The sequence below is a fragment of the Podarcis cretensis genome, assembly GCF_951804945.1.
Source record: "Podarcis cretensis genome assembly, chromosome: 16".
Classification (NCBI taxonomy): Eukaryota; Metazoa; Chordata; class Lepidosauria; order Squamata; family Lacertidae; genus Podarcis; species Podarcis cretensis.
This window is the reverse complement of record NC_137186.1, coordinates 6,066,684-6,093,650: the sequence shown is the minus strand read 5'-3', so window position 1 is coordinate 6,093,650 and position 26,967 is coordinate 6,066,684. Positions and strand designations below refer to the sequence as shown.

The window sequence follows — 26,967 nt, the reverse complement described above, 5'->3', positions numbered from 1 at the left end:
GCCACGTGACCCGGAAGTGTCTCCGGACAGCGCTGGCCCCTGGCCTCTTAAGTGAGATGGGCGCACAACCCCAGAGTCTGTCAAGACTGGCCCGTACGGGCAGGGGTACCTTTACCTTTACCTTTTAAAAATGCTCTTGTTTAGACAAGCCTACCCAGCTGTTTAGAAAGTGTCAACCTGTTTTTAGGCTATTGTTATTCTAACTATGAAAGTTTCAGATCATTGTTGCTAGACCAGGTGAGGGTAGCGGATGGGACTCAAACCCTCGGGTGAGTTGACTTGCCCTTGCATGCAAAGGGATTGAGTGGACGAGACCAGTAGTGGGTCCAGCGGTCAGGACGGCGGTTTCTGCGTGTTCTGTGGAGGGAAGTGAGGGGCAGATGGGGCTCGTCCACCTGGGAAGGAGAAGCAAAACCCTGATCCTAAACGTCAGCAAGCCCGAGAGGGGGGTCTCATGATCTGGGTATCGCCAGGCACATTGCCCATGTTTATACCCCGGGGAGGTCACTGGTGGAGCTAACACAGCAGTTTGACTTCCTCCGTGGAGATGCACTCCATCGTCTCACCGGACAAACAGATGCCAACAACATATCTTACTGATAATATTATTGTTTTATGTTTTTGGTGCTGGAGGAAACTCTTGAGAGCCCCATGGACTGCAAGAAGATCAAACCTCTCCATTCTGAAGGAAATCAGCCCTGAGTGCTCACTGGAAGGACAGATCCTGAAGCTGAGGCTCCAAGACTTTGGCCACCTCATGAGAAGAGAAGACTCCCTGGAAAAGACCCTGATGTTGGGGAAGATGGAGGGCACAAGGAGAAGGGGACAACAGAGGACGAGATGGTGGGACAGTGTTCTCGAAGCTACCTGCATGAGTTTGACCAAACTGCGGGAGGCAGTGGAAGACAGGAGTGCCTGGCGTGCTCTGGTCCAGGGGGTCACGAAGAGGCGGACACGACTAAACGACAACAACAATGTTTTTGGTAAGCTGCTTTTAGGTTTGTTGAGGTTCAATCCCCAATGGTAGGACTGGAGAGAGACTCCCTGGTCTGAAATCCTGGAGATTCGATGGCCCTCAGTGTAGACAATACTGAACTAGATGGACCCGGTGCTCTGACTCAGTACGAAATAGCTTCTGATATCCCTCAGCGATAAATTGTAGGGTAGGAAGGAACCCCCAGGGTCAACAATTACACACAAACACACCCTTGCAATGCCAGAATCACCGTTAAATGCAGGGGTCATCCCATTTTAAGGGGTCCAGCTCACCTCATCCCGGTCGTTTTTCTGGAGGAGGTTCAGGCGCTGCAGGAACGGGTGCCCGGTCGCCACCCACTCTTTCTGGACCAGGCTCTGGAAGCCGGAGATGGTTCTGGCGTGTGGGTCTGAAATGACTTGCACCAAGGAAGCCAGCAAGCAGTTCAAGTCCCTGTCATCTGATTCTGGGAGGGGGAAATGAATGGAGAGTGAGAAAGAGGAGCTTCAGGGTGATGGAAACTCCAAGGTCACTGAGGCAGGGGGTGGGCAGACCAGGGTTGGTCCATCTCACTGTCACTGGAAGAATGTCCCATTGGGGACACCATACATCTTGCAGTGGATCCCCTCTGCAGAAGAAACACAGAGCAAAGAAAACCCTCTCTTTACCTTGGAGGAGGACAGAGCGGCTCCTCTCAGCCAGCAGCACAGCCACTTCACTGGCCTTCTTTAAGCACACCCTAGAAAGAAGGAGGAAGCAATAAAGGACACAAGAAGAGCCTGCAGGATCAGGCCAAAGGGAGGCCATCTTGTTCCCTCAGGGAGCCAACCAGATGCCCCAATGATAAGCCCACAAACAGGACCCAAAAGCAGCAGCGATTCTCCGCCCTGCGGTGCCCAGCAGCCAGCATTCAGAAAAGCATTTCTGACTCCAACCTGAGGAGCATGGCCATCACGGCAAGCAGCCTTCAGTCGCCTTCCACCACTACAAATTTGCCCAAGCCTCTTCAGGCAGAGAGAAGGGGAGACAGAGGTGGGAGCCTGTCCTCACTGTAGCCAGAGGGACCGGCTGGGGGGCGGGTGGGAAGAGACGCAGCTCACCTCACGTGATCCAGCCACCGTGTCCCTTCGAGGCTCGAGAGCCACTTCTCATCGGAGGACGAGACGAAGGAATCTAGAAGGGGAATCGAGAGCACACAGGAAAGGGCTCCGTGTTGTGCAAAAACAGAGCACAGACTTTTATCAGTGTGCCTTAGAATCACCAGAAGAGCTTGGCTGCTGGACGAGGCCAAAGGGGACACGTCAAGCCCAGCATCCTGTTCTCACAGTGGCCAACCAAGTGCCCTAAAGGGAAACATTCAAGCAGACACTGAACGCAAGAGCTATTCTCCTCTCCACCAGGAAGACCAAGCAGGACCTGAGAGCTACAGCAAACCCCCCACCAGTGACTGCCAGTAAAATTCAGAGGCATTTACAGTTGTAGCTAGGAAGCCAAACAGAATCCGTTCCGGAAGTCTGTTCCGCTTCCAAGGTGCAGCTTCTTGCAGCCAATTGGAAGCTGAAGAAGAATAATAATAATAATAATAATAAGAAGAAGAAGAAGAAGAAGAAGAAGAAGAAGAAGAAGAAGAAGTTATTATTTATACCCTGCCCATCTGGCTGGGCTTCCCCAGCCACTCTAGGCGGCTTCCAACAAAATATTAAAATACAGTAATGCATCAAACATTAAAAGCTTCCCTAAACAGGGCTGCCTTCAGATGTCTTCTAGAAGTCTGGTAGTTGTTGTTCTCTTTGAAGCCCTGCCAGACATTCAGCTTCCCAAAGAAAGTTCTCAGACTGGAACACTCACTTCCGGGTTTGCAGCGTTTGGGAGCCAAAATGTTTGACTGCTAAGGCGTTCGTCAACCAAGGTACGACTGTACTGCCTCCAACAATAGGGGCAAGACGTAGCCATCACAGCTAGCAGCCACTGAATTTGCCTTATCCTCTTTAAAACTACCCAGGTCGATGGCCACCCCTTCCTCTCGTGTGAGCGAATTCCGCCTTTTTAATTATTATTTTGTCTTGGGCAACCTAATCCGAAGGGCTAAGAATAGGGCGCCAGGCTTCGAAATCCCTAGGAAACCAGCTGCGCCGTTCCTCCAAAAATAGGATCCCCAGCGGAGGTCTGGAAGAGTCAGCCGCCAGTTTCGAGGCAGCTGTGCAAAAATAAAAAAGAAAGATCTTGTGTTATTTTTATTCCGATTCCTCATTTGTGGCTTCTGGAGGGCAGGAAGATTCCTCTCCGCCCTGTGAGTCACGCAGCATTCTGGAGAAGCATCAGGAACGTCCACAGAGGGATTAACATGTAGCCCAGTAGAATATCTCTGGGAAAGAATTAGGGCTGGTTAGTACGGAGGTACTAACCAGTATAGTTAAAGTCATGGTTTTCCCAGTAGTGATGTATGGAAGTGAGAGCTGGACCATAAAGAAGGCTGATCGCCAAAGAGTTGATGCTTTTCAATTATGGTGCTGGAGGAGACGCTTGAGAGTCCCATGGACTGCAAGAAGATCAAACCTCTCCATTCTGGAGAAAATCAGCCCTGAGTGCTCACTGGAAGGACAGATCCTGAAGCTGAGGCTCCAAGACTTTGGCCACCTCATGAGAAGAGAAGACTCCCTGGAAAAGACCCTGATGTTGGGAAAGATGGAGGGCACAAGGAGAAGGGGACGACAGAGGACGAGATGGTGGGACAGTGTTCTCGAAGCTACCAGCATGAGTTTGACCAAACTATGGGAGGCAGTGGAAGACAGGCGTGCCTGGCGTGCTCTGGTCCATGGGGTCACGAAGAGTCAGACATGACTAAACGACTAAACAACAACAAAATATGGAGGTGTTCATCATCTCAACACCTCATCTGGTACTATCTAAAACTGGTGGCCGGCAGTGGGGAGGGAGACTCCTTGGCTCAGTTGGTACGCTCTGTGTGGTTGGACCCAGGTTTGAGGCTCAGATCAATGTCTTGGATGATTTTTCTGCCACCTCTGCAGCTCAGAGAAGGTAACCCTTCTGCTGAGTGCTGCATCTAGCTTAGTATTGTCTACACTGACTGGCAGAGGCTCTCTGGGCTTTCAGACCAAGAATCCTTTTTAGCCCTGCTTGGAAATGTCTTCAGGCATCAGATCCCCCGGGTCAAATTTCTGCAGTACCCTGTGCAGTGCAAAAAATTTGGTACCTCACCACCACCTCTCACGCTCCATGCTAATAGTTGCGGCTTCCCCTGCAGCACCCCCCAGGCCTCATGCGCACGGGTTGTGCTCTCCTAAATCCACCTCTCCTGGGCCCTTCCAGTCTATCTTGGAAGATAAGTTACAGGGAACCAGGAGGAGGGCCTTCTCGGTGGTGGCACCCACCCTGTGGAACACCCTACCACCAGATGTCAAAGAGAAAAATAACTACCAAACTTTTAGAAGACATCTAAAGGCAGCCCTGTTTAGGGAAGCTTTTAATGTTTTAATAGGTTATTGTATTTTAGTGTTTTGCTGGAAGCTGCCCAGAGTGGCTGGGGAAACCCAGCCAGATGGGCGGGGTATAAATAAATAAATAAATATATTATTATTATTATTATTATTATTATTATTATTATTATTATGTGGCCATGGAGGCAGAGCAAGCCACTGTGGCTGGTTAGTCTAATCCTCTTTTAAAGCCGCCCAAGTTTCAAAGCCAGCACTGGCTCCTGTGGCAGTGAGTTCCGTAGTTTATCCACATGGTGCACGAAGAGGTACTTTCTTTTACCTAATAATAATAATAATAATAATAATAGTAATAATAATTTATTATTTATACCCTGCCCATCTGGCTGGGTTTCCCCTTGGCTTCTTGCAGTGAGGGAACCGCCAGAAGGCCCTCGGAGCTGGACCTCAGTGTCTGGGCAGAACGATGGGGGTGGAGACGCTCCTTCAGGTATACTGGACCGAGGCCATTTAGGGCTTTAAAGGTCAGCACCAACACTTTGAATTGTGCCCGGAAACGGCAGCGATGCTTCTGAAGAAGGGGGGAGTTGCTCTTGCACTTGGGGGTCCTGCTTGTGGGTTTCCCTCTAGGGCACATGGCTGACTGCTGTGGGCAAAGGCTGTTGGGCAAGGTGGGCCATTGGCTTGATTTAGCTGCAGGCATCTTCCTATGTTGAAGGCCGGGTGCTCTTCCAGAGCTCCAGCCCTTCCCCTAACTCAAGAGCGACCCCTGTCAAGAGGGCGGCCCCACGGCTATCTCCTCTTCTCACCGGCCAGGCAGAGGGTCAAGTTCCAAAGCTTGGAGTAGGACTGCTGGATCTCCGGGGGGCTGGGGAGGTCCGCCGTCACCTCGACGATCACACACTGGGGGTGGCCAGCGAGCATCAGAGTTTCCACTGACCTGCAGAAAGAGAGAGATCATAGAATCATAGAATCCTAGAGTTGGAAGAGACCACAAGGGCCATCGAGTCCAACCCCCTGCCAAGCAGGAAACACCATCAGAGCACTCCTGACATATAGTTGTCAAGCCTCTGCTTAAAGACCTCCAAAGGAGGAGACTCCACCACACTCCTGGGCAGCAAATTCCACTGTCAAACAGCTCTTACTGTCAGGAAGTTCTTCCTAATGTTTAGGTGGAATCTTTTTTCTTGTATTTTGGAACCATTGCTCCGTGTCCGCTTCTCTGGAGCAGCAGAAAACAACCTTTCTCCCTCCTCTATGTGACATCCTTTTATATATTTGAACATGGCTATCATATCACCCCTTAACCTCCTCTTCTCCAGGCTAAACATGCCCAGCTCCCTTAGCCGTTCCTCATAAGGCATCGTTTCCAGGCCTTTGACCATTTTGGTTGCCCTCCTCTGGACACGTTCCAGTTTGTCAGTGTCCTTCTTGAACTGTGGTGCCCAGAACTGGACACAGTACTCCAGGTGAGGTCTGACCAGAGCAGAATACAGTGGCAGAATACAGATGAGGGAGGCAAAGCTGAGCGTCTAGCAAACTGATACAAGTTTGAATCTCACCTTTAAGAAATATATGCTTTAGTGCAGTGTTTCCCAACCTTGGGCCTCCAGCTATTTTCAGACTACAATTCCCATCATCCCTGACCACTGGTCTTGCTAGCTAGGGATGATGGGAGTTGTAGTCCAAAAACAGCTGGAGGCCCAAGGTTGGGAAACACTGCTTTAGTGGCTTAGGGTTAGCTGTGGTTCCGGCATTGCAGGGGTTGGACTAGATGACCCTTGGTGCCCCGACTCCCACAATTCTACCATTCTATGAGAGATGGGAAGCTGAGCTCCGTCTGTCCCTCTGCTGTGGCAGACCAGCAACGCCAGAGGCCTCCTCTCCCTCGACTGCCAGCTTTCTATCAAGGAACTACTTTCTAAGAACCAAGGCCTGAGCTTGAGTTTTTCCTCTTCCCTCCCTGTCCCTTTCCCCTTGTATACAGAACAGGCGTCAGCAACCTTTTTCAGCAGGGGGCCGGTCCACTGTCCCTCAGACCTTGTGGTGGCCTAGACTATATTTGAGGCATCTAATCATAAGCTTGCATTTTTATTAAAGCTTATATGTTTAATCAGGGCTTGTATTTTAAAAATGAGCTTAAATATCTTCAAATGTTTCATGCCAGGCAGAAGAGCAGCTGCCTAGAAGAACCTTGGCAATGTTTTACTTCTAGACAAGGGGCCCCCCTGATTTATAGCAGAAAACAATTCTCAAAGTCGTAAAAAGGGAATTACAGGCTGAGAGCCAAGGTTACACTGACCCTACAAATTAAGGGTGGATAAATAGTAAAATGAGCCATATCTTCTTCCTAAGGTTAAAAAGGTCAAGAACAGTGAACAAGCAACTGGTCTGGCTGGCAGAAACAGAACATTTTTGGGAAATCTTTTCTAAAGCTGTTTCTTTCTTAAACTAAGATCCTTTTAAGATTTCTTTTCCTTTTAAAAGGTTATTTATGTATTAAATATATTAGTTTAAATATAATTATGCAAAGGATTTAAGAAATGCTAGATTCTTATTTCATATAGTTGTAAGAGTTGTAACTATCCTGAAATTAAGTCAGCCACCAGCCCCCCCTTGCCAGACAGGAGACGCCATCGAGCACTCCTGATATATGGTTGTCAGGCCTTTTGTTTAGAAACCTTCAAATGAAGGAGATCTCTCAATGTTGATGTGAACTCAAAATCCTTGACATATGTTTAAGATAAAAATTCAAGATTAATCATCTGTTTTGGAAGGCAATAGGGCAAGGAGGGCAAGAGGTGAGCTGGTAATTAAGATTCCTTGTTGAGACACATGTAAGATATATTACTACTTATTTGTCATTTATAGATAGAAGAATATATAGCTTTTTGTTTCCCAAAAAGGGCAGAAGGAAATGGGTGTATCTGTTGTGATTGGTTCTAGCAAACAGCCAATAGGAATTTCAACCAGGCTGATTGGACAGAGGCAGCCACAGGAGGAGCAAGGGGGCTGGATTAAGGAAATATAAGTGCTGGCCAGAATGGCAAGAGGCCAGGCCAGAGCTTGGTAACCATATACCACTGTGCCTCATATTTATTTGTCTGACAAATAAATTACTATTTTAATTTCTCTATTGCTGCGTTGAATATTTCATTCCAGCTAAGCGTTAACCACAAGCAGGGTGCTACATATTGGGGGCAGGAATGAACGAATTCCTATGCCCCACAAATAACCCAGAGATGCATTTTAAATAAAAGCACACATTCTACTCATGTAAAAACACACTGATTCCTGGACCATCCACAGGCTGGATTTAGAAGGCAACTGGGCTGGATCCGGCCCCCGGGCCTTAGTTTGCCTACCCATGGTCTTAAGCATATATTGCCTTGGACCCAGGCTACCTGGAAGATTGCATCTTCCTATACAAACCTGCCCAGATACCAAATTTCTCAGATGAGTCTCTCCCCTTGCTCCCATCACCATCAGAGTCACGGTCGGTGGTGACCCAAGGGACAGAGCCTTTTCTGTGGCTGCCCCAGATTATAGGATTGCCTCCCAAACCAGGTTAGACTGGCTCCCTTCCGCTGGCAGGCTAAAATATCCTGTTGGAGGAGGCACTGTGACTATGTATCAATTCCTACTGACACCAACCAAGGAGCTTCCTTGTTCTGTTTTCTTCCTTCCCCGCAACCAGAAAGCTAGGGTTAGAGTGTAGGACTTGGATCCGGGAGAGACCAGGGTTCAAATGTCCACTTGGCCATGAAGCGCACCCTGGGTAAAAACACCAGGCAGGCCCCACAAATAACCCAGAGATGCATTTTAAATAAAAGGGCACATTCTACTCATGTTTTCGAGCACAATTCAAAGTGTTGGTGCTGACCTTTAAAGCCCTAAACGGCCTCGGTCCAGTATACCTGAAGGAGCGTCTCCACCCCCATCATTCTGCCCGGACGCTGAGCTCCAACGCCAAGGGCCTTCTGGCGGTTCCCTCATTGCGAGAAGCAAAGCTACAGGGAACCAGGCAGAGGGCCTTCTCGGTAGTGGCGCCCGCCCTGTGGAACGCCCTCCCACCAGATGTCAAAGCGATAAACAACTACCTGACATTCAGAAGACATCTTAAGGCAGCCCTGTTCAGGGAAGTTTTTAACGTGTGATATTTTACTGTATTTTTGGTTTCTATGGAAGCCACCCAGAGTGGCTGGGGAGGCCCAGCCAGATGGGCGGGGTATAAATAATAAATTATTATTATTATTATTATTATTATTATTATTATTATTATTAAAAACACGCTGATTCCCAGACCGTCTGCGGGCCAGATTTAGAAGGCAATTGGGCTGGATCCGGCCCCTGGGCCTTAGGTTGCCTACCCCTGATATAGAATCATAGATTTGTAGAGTTGGAAGGCCCCCCCCCCGAGATGACAGTTAAATAATCTCTCAGAGGTGGAGTCGGAAACCTTCTGAGGTGGTGTTTAAAGTGGCAAGCCTGTGGGCAGGTGTAATAAACCTGGGTAGGTGTAATAAAAAAATAAAAGTGGCCTGGAAATTCCCCAAGACTGGAAGTGCTTTTGAGGGCAGGGACCCCCATCTCTCCCACAAACCCCCTTCTCTTCACCCCCAGCAACTTACCTCATGTCTTCCTTCTCTGGGTCTGAATCGGGGTGGAAGCTGGCCGCTCGAAGGAGATCGCTGCCTCCAGGGTGATGCCAGCACAGCCTCTGGGGGACGGAAGAGGGAAGGAGCTGAATGGGATTCCTCGTGATGGATTTGCTGGATTTGGGGATTGGGAGTCATGTACAGTGGTGCCTCGCAAGACGAAATTAATCCGTTCCGTGAGGCTCTTCGTATAGTGTTTTTTTCGTCTTGCGAAGCAAGCCCATTGACAGCTTAGCGGATTAGCGCTATTAGCGGTTTAGCGGCTTTTAGCGAATCAGCTGATAAGCGGTTTAGGGCTTAGGAAAAGGGGGGGGGGAGGGAAAAAACCCCGCAGGAACTCGCAAGACATTTTCGTCTTGCGAAGCAAGCCCATAGGGAAATTCGTTTTGCGAAGCGCCTCCAAAACGGAAAACCCTTTCATCTAGCGGGTTTTCCATCTTGCGAGGCGTTCGTCTTGCGGGGCACCACTGTACGCTGTTTAAGACACACACACCCACCCAACCAAGCCAAGCATACTCACCGGGATGCGTCTTTCGTTGAAATGGACAAAGGCCCTCTTCAGCTCGTTGTCCAGAAACCAACTGGGCACCCACAAGTATTTGGGGAGGCTGCAGAGAGAGGAAGCAGATAGTTGACAAGGGAAAGAGGAGAGAGCCTTTTACAGAGCCAAACCATTTGAGTTCCTCATGTTCAGTCTCATCTAGACTGATGGGCAGCAGTCATTCCCAGCCCTACCTGGAAATGTTCTTGGGGCCATTCTGCATGCGAAGCTGATGTTCTTTCACGGAGCTGTGACCCTTGTCCTATGCATAAATTAAGGTTCCAGTTCTTGTGGGAATGTTGTGGGTAGTAGGGGAGGATATATTGATTAAATATTCCTCACTCACGCTGGTGAGCTAGTAGCAGAGTACATTCCCCTGTACGTTGCAGGAGGCTAGTTGGTAGATTCGTCTCAATCTCTTGAGTTAAGCAATCCAGTCTGGCTTGTCAAGATTGGATTTGTTCCTGGTAAATTCCCCTTTAAAAAGGTAAAGGGACCCTTGACCATTAGGTCCAGTCGTGGCCGACTCTGGGGTTGCGGCGCTCATCTCGCTTTATTGGCTGAGGGAGCCGGCATACAGCTTCCGGGTCATGTGGCCAGCATGACGAAGCCGCTTCTGGCAAACCAGAGCAGCGCATGGAAACGCCGTTTACCTTCCTGCTGGAGCGGTACCTATTTATCTACTTGCACTGTGACGTGCTTTTGAACTGCTAGGTTGGCAGGAGCAGGGACCAAGCAACGGGAGCTCACCCCGTCGCGGGGATTTGAACCGCCGACCTTCTGATCGGCAAGCCCTGGGCTCAGTGGTTTAACTCACAGCACCACCCACGTCCCGAAGAAGTCCTCAGAAAAAAGCACCAATTTTTGGGACACAGGGAGATGCCTTAAAACAGAGTCACACCCCCATTGTGACACCTGGCTCAGTACTATTTAGGGTCCCTCCCCGCCACCTCCCTCTCCCCAGAAAACCAACCCCATAGGCCATATATTACACCTGGTGGACATGTCAAAGCGCTCGTTAACAGGGCTGACCCGCCAACCCACAGCCCCGATTCTCTGCAGCTCCTTTTCCCAGTCCCAGAGGGTCTGGAACAAGAGGGTTGGGGACCCGTCCTCCTTCTTCTCCTCTTCCTCCTCCAGCACCTCCTCCTCCTGATTCGGCCGGCAATTCCCTGCAGTGGCAAAAGAGGCATAAGGATCGATCGACCCTCAAGGCAGCCAGCGTCTCCCTCCCCCTCGGCCAGCTGGACTCACCCAAGTTCTTCAGGGTAGCATCTTCATAGGAGCCATCCCTGGTGCTGCTCTCGTGGGCCTGAGCGATAGCCATCGAGACCTAGAACAGCATGGCAGGGAGAGGGTTAAGCCCAGCAGAGGGCCACACTCCCTTCTGGGCAGGCATCTGGGGGCCGTATTCCAGAGGTGGGCAGGGTCAGAGGCAAAAGCGGCCAGAGCCATTTCTGCATATTTTACCTTTGTACAGTTGGCTAGTTTCTTTCAAACACAAACACACACACATATATATGCACACTTTAGGCACCTTTTATCATATGTGGTGGAAATGTAAGGTAGTAAAAGAATTCTGGGAAATGATATATAATGAGTTGGGGGGGGGGAATGTTTAAAATAACCTTTTGTTAAAAAAACCTGAAGCCTTCCTTTTGGGAATTCTAGATGCCGAAATCCCAAGGGAACAGAAAAGACTATTTATGTATGTGACCACAGCTGTGTGGATGTTATTGGCCCAGAGATGGAAAGAAGATAAAGTCCATAGCAGAGAAGAATGGCAGATCAAGTTGATGGATTATGCCGCTGCTGAATTCTGTGTCTCCCCCCTTCCCGCGACTCACCCGGAAGGCCTGAGGCTCCAAGCCGCTGTCGTGGAACCTGAACCGCAACACCCGGAAATCCCGGCAGCAGATGATCAACTCCTCTGGGATGAACTTCAGGGTCGAGGTACTAGTGAGCACTTTAGCCTTGGTGAAGCTGTTGACTTGGAGGGTAAGAAAAGCAGAAGCCATGTGTTAACTACAGGGGAAAGGAGTTACAGGGGTTACAGCAGGATCAGAGGTCTCTGCCCCGAGGGGCTTACAATCAAGGACGGAAGGAGATGATTTAAGGCAGCCCTCTTAACCTTACCGGCGAGCAGTCTCCCGATGCAAGGGAGGGCAACGTCGTAGTCGCTGTGCATGAATGTTTGGCAGGAACAGTCCTGGAGAAACAGAAAGGAATTGCTCTCAGCCGGGTTTACTGCACCTAACATGCCTTCATCAAAAGGTCCCAGGTTCAGTCATCTCTGCCATCTCCAGATTGGGCTAGGGGTGAAACCCTGCCTAAAACCCCAGAGAGTTGCTGCCAGCCAGTGTGGGCCATATCTAGCTAGATGGGCTAGTGGTCTGACTCAGCCTATGGCATTTTACTCCAGAATCAGTGGAAACTGTTTAAGGGAAAGAGCCGTAGCCTGTTGGTGGGACAGCTGCCTTGCAAGCAGAAGGTTCAGTCCCTGAAGGGGTCTCTAGGTGAAGATGTCTGCCCAAAATCCTGGAAAGCCGCTGCTGCCAGTCAGTGTAGACGGTACTGGGCTAGATGGACCAGAGGGGTCTGACTCAGTAGAAGGCAGCTTCCTAAGTCAGCCCTTGATTCAGAACCATGAGGACTAGAATCTTAGCATTATTTTAAACTTAGTGGCATTTCCATGAAGGTCTGGGGAAATCTCCTCTCTGAAACCAGGGGCAGCTGCTGCCAGCCAGTGCAGGCAGTCCTGAACTAGATGCACCGATTGTCAGTATAAGGCGGTTCCAATTTAAATGAAGTTCCCTCCCCTCCCAAATCTTAAGGTCTGGAATCTTGCCTTGTTCTATGATAAGACCAATGGTCTGACTCGCTTTGAAGAAGGTACCCACTTCTTTTCTGGACAAGGCAGCGTTGCAGAAACCCACCGGTCAACTCACCTCTGTGTTTGGAGACGGGTCTGGTAAGAAAGCCACTCTCAGGTTGGTGCAGTAGAGGGTGCCTGGGATGTAGGTCGCTTCTCCATCTTGGGAAGGGATGCTTTTCCGCACGTGAGCTGCCTCTTCTCGGATATATTCGCCTGCAGGAAAGAGTTAATTCACAGTGAAGGGGACTTGGGAGAAACACCTTGCAATGGGAGCTTGCAGAGGAAGCTTTTAGAAACTCCTGGAGAAGAGAAAAGGAGAGAGAAGCGTGTGTGTGTGTGTGTGTGTGTGTGTGTACCTAGACCTTTTGGTCTGGGGGAAGGGGCACACCTGGAAATCTAAGAGAGTTGTCACTGGCATCTGGAAATACAGTGGTACCTCGGGTTACATACGCTTCAGGTTACATACGCTTCAGGTTACAGACTCCGCTAACCCAGAAATATTACCTCGGGTTAAGAACTTTGCTTCTGGATGAGAACAGAAATCATGCTCCGGCGGCACGGCAGCAGCAGGAGGCCCCATTAGCTAAAGTGGTGCTTCAGGTTAAGAACAGTTTCAGGTTAAGAACGGACCTCCGGAACGAATTAAGTACTTAACCTGAGGTACCACTGTACCCATTTCACAGAAGAAAAACTGGTGGTGCTCAGAATGTCCCCCCCAAAAAAGGCAAAAATCCTACTTATACATGAATGCATAGCTAAGCTATGGAACGCCCTGCCCTGTTGGCCACCAAAAGTGATGGCTTTAAAAAAGGACTGGCCAAATTCATGGACCAGATGCTCGTGGTCCTTTCTAACTCAGCTACTAGCCGCAGTGGCTTTTCTCTGCTTCTGAATCCAAGTTGCCGGAAACCTCAGGAGAGCAAAGTGACCTTGGGCTCTGATCCATCTTGCAGGTTCCTCACAGGCATCATGATCCAGAAGACTGTTCATATGTCCACACACTCCAAATAAAACGCAGACCGAGAAAAAAAAAAAACCCAAGCAGGCAGCATTTCCCCCAAAGTAGGCAATCCATCCAACTAAACAGCAAGGCAAAAATAAAGATTTGCATTCTTTATTTTTTAAAAAATCAGGAGGTGCTGGGAGCACCCATGGGGGATTTCTTGGGGTGAAAAAGTGGTCCATGTGCATCCTGTTCTGGAAGTTCCCCCTATCGCCTTGCTCCTCCTTCCTGTTCACCTGGCCAGGTTCCCAGTCGCCATGCAAAGCCTTTGCCAAGCAGGAAAGCACCCAGTGTTTGCCCTCTAGGGCTGCTACAACCCCCAGGCAGGACTCCCTGAGAGCAAAGCCCCGGCTGCTTCAGAGACGCCAGGCTGGCTGCCCTTTTTCTACTAAGGTCCCACTCTAGTTAATCATTTGCCACGCAAACACTTCCCTCCCTCTCTCGCCTCTAAAAAGGTAAGCGGGGAAGACAAAACGAGTTGCGGGGAAGACAAAACGAGTTTCTCCTTCCCCGCTAGTTACCGTATTTTTCGCTCTATAAGACGCACCAGACCACAAGATGCATCTAGTTTTTGGAGGAGGAAAACAAGAAAAAATATATTCTGAATCTCAGAAGCCAGAACAGCAAGAAGGATCGCTGCGCAGTGAAAGCAGCAATCCCTCTTGCTGTTCTGCCTTCTGTGATAGCTGCGCAGCCTGCATTCACTCCATAAGATGCACACACATTTCCCCTTACTTTTTAGGAGGGAAAAAGTGAGTCTTATAGAACAAAAAATACGGTAAATGTTTTTGTGTGACTTCAACAGTGCAAATCTGCCTTTCCAGAACACGCTCAACTTCCTCTCACAAAATACTGACATTCTGGTTCTCCCTTCCACAAACACACCTGCAGACATCCATTCCTAGTGATTAATGCAGGGGTCAGCAAACTTTTTCAGCAGAGGGCCGGTCCACTGTCCCTCAGACCTTATGGGGGGACTATATTGGGGGGGGGGTGAACAAATTCCTATGCCCCACAAATAACCCAGAGATGCATTTTAAATAAAAGGACACATTCTACTCATGTAAAAAACGCTGATTCCTGGACCGTCCATGGGCCAGATTTAGAAGGTGATTGAGCCGGATCCGGCCCCTGGGCCTTAGTTTGCCTACCCATGGATTAATGTGTTTGACTCGGACCTTGGAGAGACTAGGGTTCAAATCCCCCCAACTAGGCCCCTCAGCCTAACCAACCTCATAGGGCTGTTGTGGGGATTTAATAATAGTGGGGAGAGCAATGTCTGTCACCCTGAGCTCCTTGGAGGATGTGATAAATGTGATAAATAAGCAAATAAGTCATGGGTGCCATAAGCAAGCCTGCCTCTGCAAAGAAAGAATGAAAGAAAATATATTCTACTGCAAAGAGGTGCCTGCCCACCTTTTTTCCCTGGGTGTCTCCTCGCCTAACCTCTAGGGCTTTTGGAACAAAATTTAAAAATTCCTTCCAGTAGCACCTTAGAGACCAACTACGTTTGTTATTGGTATGAGCTTTCATGTGCATGCACGCTTCTTCAGATACGCACTCTAGGCCAGTGTTTCCCAACCTTGGGCCTCCAGCTCCCATAATCCCTAGCTAGCAGGACCAGTGGTCAGGGATGATGGGAATTGTAGTTCAAAAACAGCTGGAGGCCCAAGGTTGGGAAACACTGCTCTAGGGCAGGCATAGGCAAACTCCGGCCCTCCAGATGTTTTGGAACTACAATTCCCATCATCCCTAGCTAACAGGACCAGTGGTCAGGGATGATGGGAGTTGTAGTCTCAAAACATCTGGAGGGCCGGAGTTTGCCTGTGCCTGCTCTAGGGCTTTTATCACTGCCTTATGGCGAGTTCAGTGGACCACTTTCTACCTACCATATTTTTCGCTCTATAAAACGCACCAGACCACAAGACTCACCTAGTTTTTGGAGGAGGAAAACAAGAAAAAATATATTCTGAATCTCAGAAGCCAGAACAGCAAGAGGGATCGCTGCGCAGTGAAAGCAGCAATCCCTCTTGCTGTTCTGGCTTCTGGGATAGCCTGCATTCGCTCCATAAGACGCACACACATTTTCCCTTACTTTTTAGGAGGGAAAAAGTGAGTCTTATAGAGCAAAAAATACGGTAATTCGCTCTTCAGCATCAGAAGCGATAATAACAAACTCTCTCCAGCCCTGCGAGGCATCTTCTAACACGGCCACTCTTTTAAAAACACACACAAATGATATCCAAATAGCTCCCGTCTTGTGCTAATACAAGTTTCAGCTTGTTTTGCATACCGAAACGCATTTGGAAACCAAAAGCGCTTCCCACCCCCTTATGAAGGAAGACTCATCGAGCTGGAAGAATTGCAACAACTCCCAGCTCTTCCCAGAAAGACAAAGCGCACTTAAACATACAAACTGGAATCCAATAATATAAAACATTGTCTCCCACTGCCCACCCCACAAAGGAATCAGCCATCGCCTGTCAGAACTCGAAATAGACTATGGCTTGAAACGTGTTTTACTGACGCTCTCGAGTATTGCTATTTTTGTACACAGCTGAAAGCTCATTTTAGCACAATGCAAATACTCGGCTGGATTGTCTATTCATTATTATTTATCTGTTCCGTTTAAACCCCACCTTTTCTTCCAAGGAGCTCAGGATGGTTGTGCCCCCACCCCAACCTCATTTAATCCTCACAACAACCATGAGAGGTAGGTTAGGTTGAGAGAAGTCGTGTCTGGCCTGAAGTCATGCTTCATGACTGGGTGAGGATTTGAAACTTGGCCTCTCCCAGCTCCTGGTTCGAAACTCTAACCATTACACCACACTGCCTTTCATCTTTACACAGTCTGAGGGACAGTGGACCGGCCCCCTGCTGAAAAAGTTTGCTGACCCCTGTTTAAGAACATGGGTAGTCAACCTAAGGCCCAGGGGCCGGATGTGGCCCAATCACCTTCCCAATCCGACCCACGGATGGTCCGGGAATCAGTATGTTTTTACATGAGTAGAATGTGTGCTTTTATTTAAAATGCATCTCTGGGTTATTTGCGGGGCATAGGAATTCATTCTTTTTATTTCTTCAAAGTATAGTCCGACCCCGACAAGGTCTGAGGGACGGTGGACCGGCCCACGGCTGAAAAAGGTTGCTGACCCTTGCCTTAACTCTTTGTGGCTCCCTCCTGGGGGGTCGCCGCAAGCTTGCATTCAAATAAAAGACCCAACAAAGCATATTTCTCTTTCTCAGGAAAAAAAAACCACCAAAGTGGGGTGGGTGGGGGCTAACCCTCGCTGCAACATACAAACACAGGGCACCTGGTGTTTTACACAACGCTGAGCCGCATTTAAACGAGGCGTCATGCTTTAATGTTTGGGATCGCACGAAAGAGGGTTGAGAAATAAAGCAAAATCGGAATACCTGGGATGCATTGGAGAGCATGGCAGAATTCGTTCCTCTTGTCACTCATGTCGGGGGACTTTGGACCCCTCGTCTGCAAAGAGAGAAGAGAGGGGGGTGAGCAGAGCTGCCACAGCGACTGGCCGGCCGGGACCTTTGATCCGTCAGGAAAATACAGTGTCATTCCGATGTTCTTAAGCTGCAGGGCAAGGAAAGAGCCTAGCTATGGATTTTGCAAAGTGCACGGTTATTTCCTTCCTCTCCCCTCTGGGTCTCTGGGATCTTTTTTTTAGCAGGAGTCCCCGGTTGTTTACAAGACTTTCTGTCCCTCTAATTTTGCCAAGGGGATGTGGCTCTATGGTAGGGCACCTGCCTGGCATGTAGAAGGTCCCAGGTCCTGCTGGCATCTCCAGGTATTTTTTATTTATTTATTTTATTATTATTATTATTATTATTATTATTATTATTATTATTATTATTACAGTCATACCTCGGGTTACAGACACTTCAGGTTACGTTTTTTCAGGTTATGGACCACTGAAACCCAGAAGTACCAGAACGGGTTACTTCCGGGTTCCAGCGGTCGCACATGCGCAGAATGACTAAATCGTGCTTTGCGCATGCACAGAAGCGCCGAATCACAACCTGCACGTGCACAGACGCACAGCTGTGGGTTGCGAACGCTGCGGGTTGCGAACATGCATCCCACATGGATCACATTCACAACCCGAGCGTCCACTGTATCATTATTATTATTATTATTATTATTATTATTATTATTATTAATTGAATTTATATACCGCCCTATACCCGGGGGTCTCAGGGCAGTTCACAGAACAAAATCAAGATATAAAACCACAAAATACACAAGAAAAATAAAAACTACAACCCAATAGCCCCACCACAACAAAAAAAAACCACTACATTTTAAAAGGGTGTAATCAGATCAACCAAAGGCCTGGTTAAAAAGGAACGTTTTTGCCTGTTGCCTAAAGGTGTATAATGAAGGCACCAGGCGAACTTCCCTGGGGAGAGCATTCCACAGAGGGGGAGCCACTGCAGAGAAAGCCCCGTTCTCGAGTTGCCACCCTCCAGACCTCTCAAGGAGGAGGCAAACGAAGAAGGGCCGCAGAAGATGATCTCAGGGTCCGGGTAGGTTCATTTGGAAAGAGGCGGTCCTTGAGGTATTGCGGTCCTGAGTCATTAGGGCTGGGAATGCCTGACACTATTGGCAGTTCCCCGTTTGTAGGATTCCCTCCCTGGCAAGGCACACCTGTGCCCTTCAAGACTGGCCTTCAGAAGGGATGGTGAAACATCTCCGTTTTCCCTGGCGGCTGAAAAGCACCTGCTACTGGCAACCCTGAGATCCCGGTTTTTAGAATTTTCCAACGTTGCTTTGTTATTGACACGTTTGCCTGCCTGGTGCCTTTCAGGAGGAAAAAGGTGGCTGAAGACTGTGAGCTGCTGAATCGTGAGGGAAGAGGACACCTCACCCCGCACCGCTCAGTGGTGGAGGGGTCTCCACTTTGCATAGGGAGGCCACCGGTTTAATCCTTATGTACTCCAGTGAATTATAGGCTCCCAGGTAGCAGGTGGAAGGAGATCACCTGCCTGTCCACTGTCATTGTACACCTCAGGCGAGAGCTTTGTGCAGAGCAAAACACTCGTTCCTCCTTTCCGACAGGAGGCTGCCTTAGAATGCTCCCAGGTGAGAGAAAGGAGGGTGCATCCTTCTCTGTGGGATAAAAGTTTGGCTACATCCGTGAGAGGGGACTCTGTATTCTTCTATCTCTTTTCTTCATTCAGCCCGGACACTGAGGTCCAGCTCCAAGGGTCTTCTGCCGGTTCCCTCCCTGCGAGAAGTGAGGTTACAGGGAACCAGGCAGAGGGCCTTCTCGGTGGTGGCGCCCTCCCTCTGGAACACCCTCCCATCAGATGTCAGGGAAATAAACAACTATCTGACTTTTAGAAGACATCTGAAGGCAGCCCTGTTTGGGGAAGTTTTTAATGTTTGATGTTTCGTCATGTTTTTAATATTCTGTTGGGAGCCGCCCAGAGTGGCTGGGGAAATCCAGCCAGATGGGCGGGGTATAAGTAATTTGTTATTGTTATTGTTTCTTTTTTTCTACTATTTTTTGTTTAGTTTGTTTTTTTATCGTGATGCGAGATGTTTTAATAAATCTATCTATATAGATAGATGTATGCAGGGGTACCTCGGAAGTCAAACGGAATCCGTTCCGGAAGTCCATTTGACTTCCAAAACATTTGGAAACCAAGGCATGGCTTCCGATTGGCTGCAGTTCCTGCAGCCAATCAGAAATCACGTTGGACGTTTGAGTTCCAAGGAACATTCGCAAACCGGAATACTCACTTCTGAGTTTGTAGCATTCGGGAGCCAAAACATTTGACTGGCAAGGCATTTGGGTTCCGAGGTACGGCTGTATATGGAAGCTGCCTTATACTGGATCAGACCATTGGCCCATCTAGCTCAGGTCTGCCCACACTGACTGGCAGCCTGGCTCTCCAGGATTTCAGATTCAGAAGGTATCTCCCCTACCTGGAGAGGTTGGGAATGAACCTGGGACCTTCTGCATGCAGTGCAGGTGCTGAGCTACAGTCTTAAAAATACCCTAGTCCTCATGAGTTTAGAATAAAGAGCTGGTTCAAATATGAACAAGCTGTGGCAAGGCAGGCCATTGGGGTCCCTAGTCTAGCCCAATATCTCCTACACTTGAACTACGGCAATGCGCTCCATGCGGGGCTACCTTTGAAGGTAATCCGGAAACTGCAACTAATCCAGAATGCGGCAGCTAGACTGGTGACTGAGAGCGGCTGCTGGGACCACATAACACCGGTCTTGAAAGACCTACATTGGCTCCCTGTACGTTTCCGGGCACAATTCAAAGTGTTGGTGCTGACCTTGAAAGCCCTAAACGGCCTCAGTCCAGTATACCTGAAGGAGCGTCTCCACTCCCATCATTCTGCCCGGACACTGAGGTCCAGCTCCGAGGGCCTTCTGGTGGTTCCCTCTCTGCGAGAAGCCAAGTTACAGGGAACCAGGCAGAGGGCCTTCTCAGTGGTGGCACCTGCCCTGTGGAACGCCCTCCCACCAGATGTCAAAGAAAAACAACTACCAGACTTTTAGAAGACATCTGAAGGCAGCCCTGTTTAGGGAAGCTTTTAATATTTAATAGGTTATTGTATTTTAATATTCTGTTGGAAGCCGCCCAGAGTGGCTGGGGAAACCCAGCCAGATGGTTATGGTATTATTATTATTATTATTATTATTATTATTATTATTATTATTAGACAGGCAACATTCGGAGGGCTACCTGAAGAAGCCTTCTGAGATCATGCAGGTGTTCTGTCCCACTGAGCTCCAGGCTCCCTTCGGCTGGGATCAGCAAACCAAGCGACTTGGCTCCCTCCCCGCATTCTTTTCTTTTCTTTCTCAATTCGAAAAACATTGTTTGATGACTATGCAAAGAATGCAGAAGGGCAGAGGGAGCCAGATCATAGAGGCCAGGAAGAAACTCAGACCTAACTTAGAAATGCATTCCATCCGAAGGAAGGATTGTATAGGCATAAATCACTTTTTATTTTTATTTTTAAAAATCAAGGCGGTGCCCCCTTTCGTCAAGGCTCAGAGCCACTGTCTCCAACCTGTTTTCACTTTTTTTTCCTGGCCTCGTGTTCCCGGCAAGATCCCGCCGCTACTCTGGAGTAAGCGATTTCGAAGCCTGCAGCTAGCTAGGTCGTTGCTGGAGCAATGGAATGAGGCGTTCAAGCCAAGCCCGGGTTTCCTAGCTACCAGCTGGAGAGCCAGGACAGAGGCACAGAGGGAGAGGAGGTTTGTTTTTGTTTAAAGAAAGAAGAAACTTTGAAAAGAGGGGGGAGTTTGTGAATCATTAATGGGAAAGTTGCCCTCAGCAGCCAAGGACACTATGTACGGCGAAAAAAAACCACCCACTTCTAAAATTATCGCTGGTTTTTGTTTTTTTTGTTTTAAAAAAGGGAAAGCAGGGAGAAAGAAGGCTGTGTTTGGAAACGTGTTTGGAAACAGACGTAGAAGTCTGGGCTCCAGAGTGGGGGAATCCCCTCGGCAAAGTTGTCCTCAAAATCCTATATAAACACAAGTCAATGCAGCGTGCGTGCGTGTCTTTGAATGCAAGCGATGCTTCTTTTAAGGCTGTCAAAAGAAAAGGTGCCACGAGCAATTGGGGGTGTGTGGTTTATTTTATTTTTTTCTAAAAAAAATTAATTCCGGTTTTGACGAGGTGAAGTCAGTGTGTTGAAAGGCCGGTTTTGCATTTGCATTCATCAATGGTTAATTTGCAGGGGGTGGGGGCAGGGATTTCTTTTCCTGCGCAAGGATAAGGACATCAGAAAAACCCTGCCGGATCAGGCCAGGGGCCCATCTAGTCCAGCAGTGGCTAAATGCCCCTAAGAACATAGGAATCTAGATAGACTGCCACTGGATCTGGAAGTTCCACAAAACATCAGAAGAGCCCAGCTACTGGCTCTGGCCCATGGCCCATCTAGTCCAGTGTTCTGATAGTGGACAACTAGCCTGTGGGAAACCCCAAGCAGGAGCAGGTCCTGAGCACAAGAAGCTCCTTCTCCCTTCCTGGAGTTTCCAGCAACTGGTATTTGCAGGCATTACAGCCCCCCAAAAAGTGGCTCATTTGGAAGATGCTTGGATGAGACAGCCTCTGCCAAATCCAGATGTTTGGGGCTACAGCTTCCATCAGCCCCAACCAGCGCCGGGTGCTGGGAACTGTAGTTTCTGGAATTCTTATTGTGTGTTTTGAATGTGCTTTAAAGGTAGGGCATGCACAGTGGCGTAGCGTGGGTTGTCAGCACCTGGGGCAAGGCAAGTAATTTGCGCCCCTTAACCCGTGGATTTGCGCCCCCTAACCCCAGATGTTGCGCCCGGTGCGGCCGGCCCCCCCTGCACCCCCCACGCTACGCCACTGGGCATGCACACAATGCGCAGAAGGGCTGTGCCCTGAAGCAAAAGCAAGTCTGCAAAGTTTAATTCAGAAAACTAGATAGTTAAGAGAGAGGTGCCCTAGATATCTAGTTGACATAAGTCCATTATTCACGGCCAGCATTTCCCAACCTCTTGGAACATTTAGAAGAATCTTTTAGAATAATTGTCTGTGGGAAATGGCCAGTATCCAATATCATTTCCTATGGTTCCAGCGCGGGGTGACCCAGCCTCAAACCCCACCGCTCAACACACACGCCCCCACCCCCGTTCACCCCGCCAGGGGAACCCCCTTCCTCCAACCCCTTTCAGCGTCGCAACGCCAGAGAAGTCGACTTACCCCTGGGTCCTGGTGTTGCTTAATTTTAAAAGACGTCTTGGACATGGACAGCATTGCGACGTCGCTTTGTGACCCATAAAAAAATAAAACCGGTGCGTGCGTGGAGTATTGATCTTTCAAGGGAGGGAGGGGGCGTGCAAGAGCCGGCGAAGGGGTGTTGGTGTGTGGATGTGCCTTCAGAGTCAAAGCGCCAAGAGGGAGAGGAAAACCCCTCTCCAATTCCCAGGGAACCCGGTGCGCAAAAAGATGCGCAAAAAGAGGGCGCAAGGTCCTCTCCGCCCAGGTTGTCTCCAGAAGCCCCGCCCCTCTCCAAAATGAAAAAAAGGCGTCTTGTGTTCTTTAGTTTGGCTGCAGGGTGGCAGTGAAGGGCCCTCCTTTTTGGGATGGGGGGGCGGGCGGCTTGGCAAACTGCCTCTCCTGGCTCTGCGAAGTGGGGAGGAAAGAAGCGCAGAGGCGATCGGGCTGGTGGAGGGCGCGCGCGTAGTGGGGGCTCCTCTTTCGCCCCCCGCTGCTGCAATGCGCTTGGCTGGGCTTCGTCCCCCCTCCCGGGTCTGTCTGTCTGCCTTCCTTCCTTCTCCTTCCTTCCTTCTCCTTCCTTCCTTCTCTCTTCCACCGCTGCTGCTCTGCGGGTCCCCCTTGCTAGCCGATGCAGATGGAGATGCGCGAATGGTCCTTGGCGAATCCGACACCCTCCTCTTTCTTCCCCGGCGAGCCTGGGCGGGTGAAACTGACACGGCGCCAGCTCCTCCTCGGCGCGGGGAAAGCAGGGCAGGCTCCTCACCAGCAGCGGGCCCACGTGGCTGCTTTAAAGGAGAAGCGCTCCCCTTGGCAAGGCTCGCCCGGCAGCAGCGGCGGCGGACCAGGGAACCCCCCCCCCATCCTTCCCGGGAAAGGGCGCAAGGGGGAGCTGGTCAGCGGCACAGACGACAAGGGGCGGCCCCTGCAAGCCAGGGAGGGGGTAGTCAAGCCAGTCGAAGGCAGTGATGCTCAGCTCAGATTCCTGCCTCGCAGTGGGTTAGGCTAGATGACTCTTGAGTATCTTCCCAACTCTGCAATGCTATGAGTCAATGAATCTAGTCCAGCGACCAGACAACCAGTTGCCTGTGGGGAACCAGCAAACAGGATCCAAGCCCAGGAGCTCACGTTCCTCCGGTGGTATCCTGCAACTGGGATTTCCCTCCCAGCTGTGGAGGTAGAGCACAGCCACCATATCTAGTAGCCATCAATAGCTTTCTTGTCTCCCGTGAAATTGTCCGATCCTCTTTTGAAGCCATCCAAGTTGGTGGCCATCGCTGCCTCCCGAGGGAGCGAGTGCCATAGTTCCATGAGCCTTGATGTCTGGTGCCTACTAGCTGATGAACACACTCTGGCCTTCTTTGGGGGCTGTGGCTGAGTGGTGGGGGGGCAGCCTTCTGGAGGTGGGGAGCTGGCCAAGGAAGTGAAATTCTGGGGCTTTGTGGGAAAGGGGCATGTTGGTGGGGGCCATGTGAAGAAAGGCCCCCGTTTGGGGCTGGTGGTTCCCTCATTGGGAGAAGCAAAGCTACAGGGAACCAGGCAGAGGGCCTTCTCGGTAGTGGCACCCACCCTGTGGAACGCCCTCCCACCAGATGTCAAAGAGATAAACAGCTACAGTGGTACCTTGGGTTACATACGCTTCAGGTTACAGACTCCGCTAACCCAGAAATAGTGCTTCAGGTTAAGAACTTTGCTTCAGGATGAGAACAGAAATCATGCTCTGGCGGCTCGGCGGCGGCAGGAGGCCCCATTAGCTAAAGTGGTGTTTCAGGTTAAGAACAGTTTCAGGTTAAGAACGGACCTCTGGAACAAATTAAGTACTTAACCCGAGGTACCACTGTACCTGACATTTAGAAGACATCTGAAGGCAGCCCTGTTCAGGAAAGTTTTTAATGCGTCACATTTTGATGTATTTTTAATCCTTGTTGGAGTGGCTGGGGAAACCCAGCCAGATGGGCGGGGTACAAATAATAAATTGTTGTTGTTGTTGTTTGCCTTGCCATTTCTCGAAGCCGGTCTGTCACCTCTCAGATGCAGAACAGTGTTTCAGGTGCCTGCCCAGGAGACCTGACCGATTTGGCCGGCTGATTTGGGATCTCATTACCCCACTGCCAGGCCCCTTATCCATCTGAGCTGCAAGAGTAAGTGGAAGAGCAGCAACTCCCGGAGAGTAAGGCCTGCTGGCAGCACCGCAGGGCTGTCATGTTGCAGCTGCAAGAGGAAGAGGGAGGGAGGAAGACATGCTACTCTTGGGCGCCCTTCCTTCGCCGCAGGGTCTCATGCTGTTTATTTGGGTGGCGCTGAGGACGACCTAAGGCCAGCCCCCGCCTACCTGTTCGCTCAAGGCTGCGAAGGAGGTCCCATGACAAGTGAAATTCTTTCCTCCTCACACACAGAAGTGAAAGGCTCTTGCTCTGAAGCCGCCACTCCCAGGCTGGAGGATTTCATGATATCAAGGAAAGCGCCAGGGATTAAGCGGGGGAAGAGAGAGAGAGAGGAATGCATGATGAAATGTGGACCGGCAGCTTGCCTCTTAAACCTTCAACCACTTTTACGGCCTTGTCGGAGTCCCAGGATGGAGTCAAATATCAGAACATGCAGCAAAGTGGTTCTTTCCATTGACTGGAGAGAGAGAGAGAAGCCTTTGGGTAGCCTTTGGGGCCACCTTTGAAGGTGACCCGGAAACTACAACTAATCCAGAACGCAGCAGCCAGACTGGTGACTGGGAGTGGCTGCCAAGACCACATAACACCGGTCTTGAAAGACCTACATTGGCTCCCAGTACATTTCCGAGCACAATTCAAAGTATTGGTGCTGACCACCTTTAAAGCCCTAAATGGCCCCGGTCCTGTATACCTGAAGGAGCTTCTTCACCCCCATCGTTCAGCCCAGACACTGAGGTCCAGCTCCGAGGGCCTTCTGGCTGTTCCCTCACTGTGAGAAGCCAAGTTACAGGGAACCAAGCAGAGGGCCTTCTCGGTAATGGCGCCCTCCCTGTGGAACGCCCTCCCACCAGATGTCAAAGAGAACAACAACTACCAGACTTTTAGAAGACATCTGAAGGCAGCCCTCTTTAGGGAAGCTTTTAATGTTTGATGTATTACAGTATTTTAATATTTTTTTTGGAAGCCGCCCAGAGTGGCTGGGGAAGCCCAGCCAGATGGGCGGGGTATAAATAAATTATTATTATTATTATTATTATTATTATTATTATTATTATTGCTTCATTTGCTCAGTCAGGCAGCACCCAATCCATCAGGCTGCATTAGTGGGAGAGTTGGGAATCAGGGTTCATTCCATACAGCTCTGCCTGAAATCATTGAATTCTAGAGTTGGAAGAAAGTTCTGCAATGCAGGAATACGCAGCTGTTCCCTATGGGGATCAAACTTGCAACGTTGCTGTTATCAGCAACATACACTAACCTACTGAGCTATCCAGTCTCCCAATGCCAGCTGATCTTCATGAGAACTGCTTTTTTCCTCCTCTGCCCTCCACGTGCTCTTTCCTCTTGTGTGTCATTGTCTTTTTAGATTATAGGGTTGCAGGCGGAGACTGTCTTGCTCGGATGGATTGTTTATACGGCAGTTTGGGGCATCTTTTGGCCAAGGAGCCTGGTACAAATTCTCTAAATAAACAAAGCAAAAAGCTACATGTCCCTGATATCGCCTATCCACCCATCATCTCATATAAATAAAGGCAGAAATCAGGAGTGTGGATGGAAACACAGCCAACTTTTGAAACACGTACGTTTCTTTATTTTGCAATGCCATTCTCCAGCAAAAAAGCAAACACCAGGGTGTGTGTGAGTGTCTGTGCAAAAGAAAAATAGGATATGATACGCAGTTTACCTGGGCGAAAATGGATTTGCAAAAATGTGTACTTTAGGAGAAACTCGCCCTAAAATGTGGGTGAAATATCATGAGGACTTTTTGCAGGGGCAGGGATTGCAAGCAAATTGCAACTCATAGAGTTGGAAGAGACCCTGAGGATAATCTTTTCCAACCAAATATGCAGCTGTCCTGTATCAGGATTGAACCTGCAACGCTCAACATCATGCTCTAACCAGCTGAGCTATCCAGGATGACAGGAGAACTTGCGGAAATCTGGAGAACTTGTTTTTAAAAAGAAAAGAAACAGAGAGAATCTAAAATGGACAGATTTGCCCATCATGTTTGCTCAATGCCCCTATGAACCTAAGAATCTAAATAGACTGCCTTTGGAGCTGGAGGTTCCACAGGAGCAGAAGAAGAACCTGCTATATCAGGCCGGGGGGGCTCATCCTGTCCTCACAGTGGCCCAATGGGAAACACTTGAGCAGGATCCAAGCACACAACCCCTCTCTTTTACACCTTTGCCCGAGAGAAAGAGAATGAAAAGTCCTTCCGAACTTCTTGTTTCCAGATTGCCTGACAGACCCTCATAAAAAGAAGAAAGCACCGTCTTGGAGAATCACCAGCTTCCCTTGCGGCAATTTGCTCTTTCTCCCCATCCTCTTAAAAGACAAATTTAGCTCCAAACCAGGGGAGAAAAAGACTGTGCTTTCTGTTTGTATTATTTATTGCTTCTCCCGTCTCGGGGCCTCGGGGCACCTTCTGTCAAGCAGAAGACATTATCAGAGGGCAAATGAGGTGCGCCGTGAAAGTGGGTGAGAGAAAGCACTCCCTGCATGTGGTTTTTTTTAATGGCTGGGCCGGGAATGAGGCGTTTCGGGAAGGAA

The 26,967-nt window shown here is 49.4% G+C and overlaps 1 protein-coding gene across 1 annotated transcript in view; it reads right to left on the bottom strand.

Annotated features, from left to right (window-relative positions):
• Window positions 1-23,014, bottom strand: part of MTMR11 (myotubularin related protein 11) — a 35,419-nt gene extending 12,405 nt beyond the window's left edge. Inside the window, exons 1-13 of the mRNA XM_079958026.1 lie at window positions 22,235-23,014; window positions 16,926-16,998; window positions 12,579-12,718; window positions 11,767-11,839; window positions 11,478-11,620; window positions 10,885-10,963; window positions 10,625-10,802; window positions 9,610-9,697; window positions 9,063-9,151; window positions 5,241-5,371; window positions 2,077-2,149; window positions 1,645-1,715; window positions 1,270-1,442 (exon numbers count right to left, since the gene is read on the bottom strand). Coding sequence (XP_079814152.1) covers window positions 1,270-1,442; window positions 1,645-1,715; window positions 2,077-2,149; window positions 5,241-5,371; window positions 9,063-9,151; window positions 9,610-9,697; window positions 10,625-10,802; window positions 10,885-10,963; window positions 11,478-11,620; window positions 11,767-11,839; window positions 12,579-12,718; window positions 16,926-16,998; window positions 22,235-22,288 — 1,365 coding nt within the window. The 5' untranslated portion in view covers window positions 22,289-23,014. The remainder of the gene's footprint in view (window positions 1-1,269; window positions 1,443-1,644; window positions 1,716-2,076; window positions 2,150-5,240; window positions 5,372-9,062; window positions 9,152-9,609; window positions 9,698-10,624; window positions 10,803-10,884; window positions 10,964-11,477; window positions 11,621-11,766; window positions 11,840-12,578; window positions 12,719-16,925; window positions 16,999-22,234) is intronic.
• Between the last annotated feature and the right edge of the window lie 3,953 nt (window positions 23,015-26,967).